The 3,199-nt window shown below is 48.3% G+C and overlaps 1 protein-coding gene across 1 annotated transcript; it reads left to right on the forward strand.

Annotated features, from left to right (window-relative positions):
• Positions 1-2,875: 2,875 nt before the first annotated feature.
• On the forward strand, positions 2,876-3,199 carry LOC110391277 (feather keratin 3-like). Its single transcript, XM_021383099.1, has one exon. It carries the CDS (start codon positions 2,885-2,887, stop codon positions 3,197-3,199), a length of 315 nt encoding a protein of 104 aa, XP_021238774.1. The 5' UTR covers positions 2,876-2,884.

The raw sequence follows: 3,199 nt of genomic DNA on the forward strand, positions 1-3,199 counted from the left end.
CTGCTGCTTGCAAATGCCTCCCCCCCCCCCCCCCCCCCCCCTCCCCGAAAAGCTTCTCCTTCAGGCTAGATGTTTGCACGTTTGTTTGCCCTTCTTAACTCTTGATGCAGTCTCTGGTAGTTACTCTAGTTTTCAGGCACATCTCCCAACTCCTATAATGGAGTAAAGCTTATTAATAGTTGGCTCGCAGTCACATCTGCCAGTTCCCTCAGCACTTACTGATGCATCCCATCAGGATCCATGGACTTACAAATGTCTATTTCGCTCAAATATTCCATGACCCAATCCGCTTTCACCAAAGGTACTCTTGCTAGGTCTAGGGATTCAGCCTGACCTCTGGGCCCTGGGATTCCTGAAGGACAGTCTTGCTAGGTAAGAAAGAGACAAAGAAGACATTCAGTACTTAGGCTTTTTTACTGTCCCAAGTAAACAGTTCTCCTGTTTCATTCAAGACAGCATCCACATATTCTCTAGTCTTTCTTTTGCCATTGAAGTACTTTTAGAAGCCCTTCTAGTTGTCCTTGATGTCCTTTCACAGATTGAATTCTATCAGGCCTTTATCTTTTCTTACTTGATCCCTGATTGCATGGACATTGTGGCTGTATTCCTCCCAGGTTACCTATCATTACTTCCATCCTTCAGAATCTTCATATTTTTGTGTTTGAGTTTGGCTGAGAATTGTAAGGCTGTGAGGCAGTCCAGGATGGACTTCTCCTTTTAAATCCATGCCGACCACTCACTATGACCTACGTGTACACCCTTTGCTTGGCATGACTTTGAAAGTCAGTTGAGAGCTTGCAGTAATATCTGCCAATCCCTTGTGTGCATGCTATTAGGTCTAATGGATTCATGTAAGTCCAGTCTGTTGATCTGTTTCCAAGCCTGATTATCCTCTTCTGAGAGGAACTCTCAAACTTTGCCAGGATCAAGTCTTCACATTAAAACCATGGCCAAGAACCTTTTGAGCATCTCCACTTCCTCCTCATGCCCTGTCCCCAGGTAAGCTGCCCCTTCAGTACTGGGGCTCCATTTGTCTTAGCCTTGATTTTATTACTTATCTGCCAAGAAAATCTTCTTGCTGCGCTCCTTGTCCTTTGCCTGACTCAACTCCAGGAGGGCATTGGCTTTCCCAATGCCAAGACCGCATTCTCTGAAAGACTGGTAAGCATCCTCCCTAGAGCTAAAAACATCAAGAGGAGGACATCCATTGGGACAGTCTGGATGCCAGAGAAGGCAATGGCCAGTGACTTTCAGAGTGAGCCAAGAGAGAGGGAGAAGAAAGAACCATGAAGCACATCTGTGGGAATGAAATGACATGGTTTTTTTTCTGGTTCAGACTCTGTGACAACACTATACAGAACTGTAACATTGTGAATTCTCGCTGATTGGTTAAGAGATGGACTTGCAGCTAACTGTTGACTAAAGACAAAACTGTAACAAACTTGTGAAGGTCTCAGAATAAAAACAGTACTGTAACATCCATATGAAAGTTGCAGAATAAACACACGTTGTGCGCAAGTGCAATGAGGAAACCAAGAGTCAGACATCTTGCTTAAGGTGGTCTTGGGTCCCCCTCCCCCCTACAACCACGGCCCTCCACAACCACCATGCAGAAGAAGCACAGCAGTACAGCATGGGCACGGCGCGTGACACCAGACACTCTCTGTGTGGCAATAGCTCCTAGCCCAATTGTAAGTGATCCTCATATATTATCAAAGGCATTGCCAACACCACTGCTGGTGGTCCTCACCCAACCATATCCTCAGCCACCCCAGAAGAACAAGGAGGATGGACCCTCATGACAACATAGGATCTGCAGTTATGACTTGCTTTTCTTTCCTTTCCTTTTTTTTCTCTCTACCTCCTTCTCTCTTCTTCTTCCCCTCTTGCTCTCCCGTCTTTTAATAAATAAAAGAACAGCCTAGCACAGCCAACACCTTGACTCTGTTCCAAGTCTTAATTCAGAGGCATGGGGATCAATATAATGAGCCACAAGCCTCTTTGGCTTGCCACAGAAGCCCTTAAGGAACAGGAGCCTTAAGTACTCTGTTGAGTACTGTAACACCTAAAGATGATGGACATCATGAATGGTTAACATTGTTAACCAAACTCCGTGGTGCCACAAGCCATGTCCTGTCCCCTGTGTGAATGGGATCACTCCAACACATAGGGCTCCATTTCTGCCCATGCTAATGCAACTCTACTTGCTTAATAGTTGAGTCACTCATAGCAACACTTGAAAGAAGTCTACATGACAGAATAGGCATGTCAGAAATGAAGAAATGTAATTGCAGAGTTGACAGAAAAACAAAACAGCCTGTGTGATTAGGAAGGATAATTTGCATTTGAGGTGAGTCTGTTGGAAAATTGCTACCCACATAAAGTGACTATGGGCCTGAGGCAGCATCAGAACAGTATAAAAGCAGGCCCAGCATCTCCCTCTCACATCCTCTACTCTTGTCTCCACTGATCTGGGAACAAGGTGAGTATGAAGACCACACTCCTCTTCATTCTACTCATCATCATCCTTGGGGATTTCTCAGCACATGCTTGTGCCTTGATCTTACTTTGGGTATTGGGGTGGCAGCCAAATAGAGGAGAAGGAGGGGGGCAGCAGATGTGTCACGGAGAGATGCTGGGTCTTAGCTGGGAGTGTCTCCTGACCTATGGTCTAGAAGCAGACCTAACTGAAACTGACAGATATTGGCCAGGCCCATGAGGACCAAAGTGTAGGAGAAGACCTGCTGGCATCCTTACACAGCCACCAGCTCCGCAGCTAGCATGTGCCTTAACTATCTCACCGAGGGCTGGCAGACTGCTCCTCTCTCAGCTCCATGCTTCCCCTGCACCCCTGTCCCAACAGGTGCCCCTCCAGACACAAGACATGTCCTGCTACGACCAGTGCCTGCCACGCCTGCAATGCCAGCCCTGCGGCCCAACCCCACTGGCCAACAGCTGCAATGAGTCCTGTGTCAGGCGGTGCCAGGACTCCACCGTCTTCATCCAGCCCTCTCCCGTGGTGGTGACCCTGCCCGGACCCATCCTCAGCTCCTTCCCGCAGAACACCGCCGTGGGATCCTCCACCTCCGCTGCCGTTGGCAGCATCCTCAGCTCTGAGGGTGTGCCCATCTCCTCTGGAGGCTTTGGCCTCTCTGGCTTCGGCAGCCGCTACTGCGGCAGGCGGTGCCCGCCCTGCTAA

This window comes from Numida meleagris, unplaced genomic scaffold (assembly GCF_002078875.1).
Source record: "Numida meleagris isolate 19003 breed g44 Domestic line unplaced genomic scaffold, NumMel1.0 unplaced_Scaffold338, whole genome shotgun sequence".
Classification (NCBI taxonomy): domain Eukaryota; kingdom Metazoa; phylum Chordata; class Aves; order Galliformes; family Numididae; genus Numida; species Numida meleagris.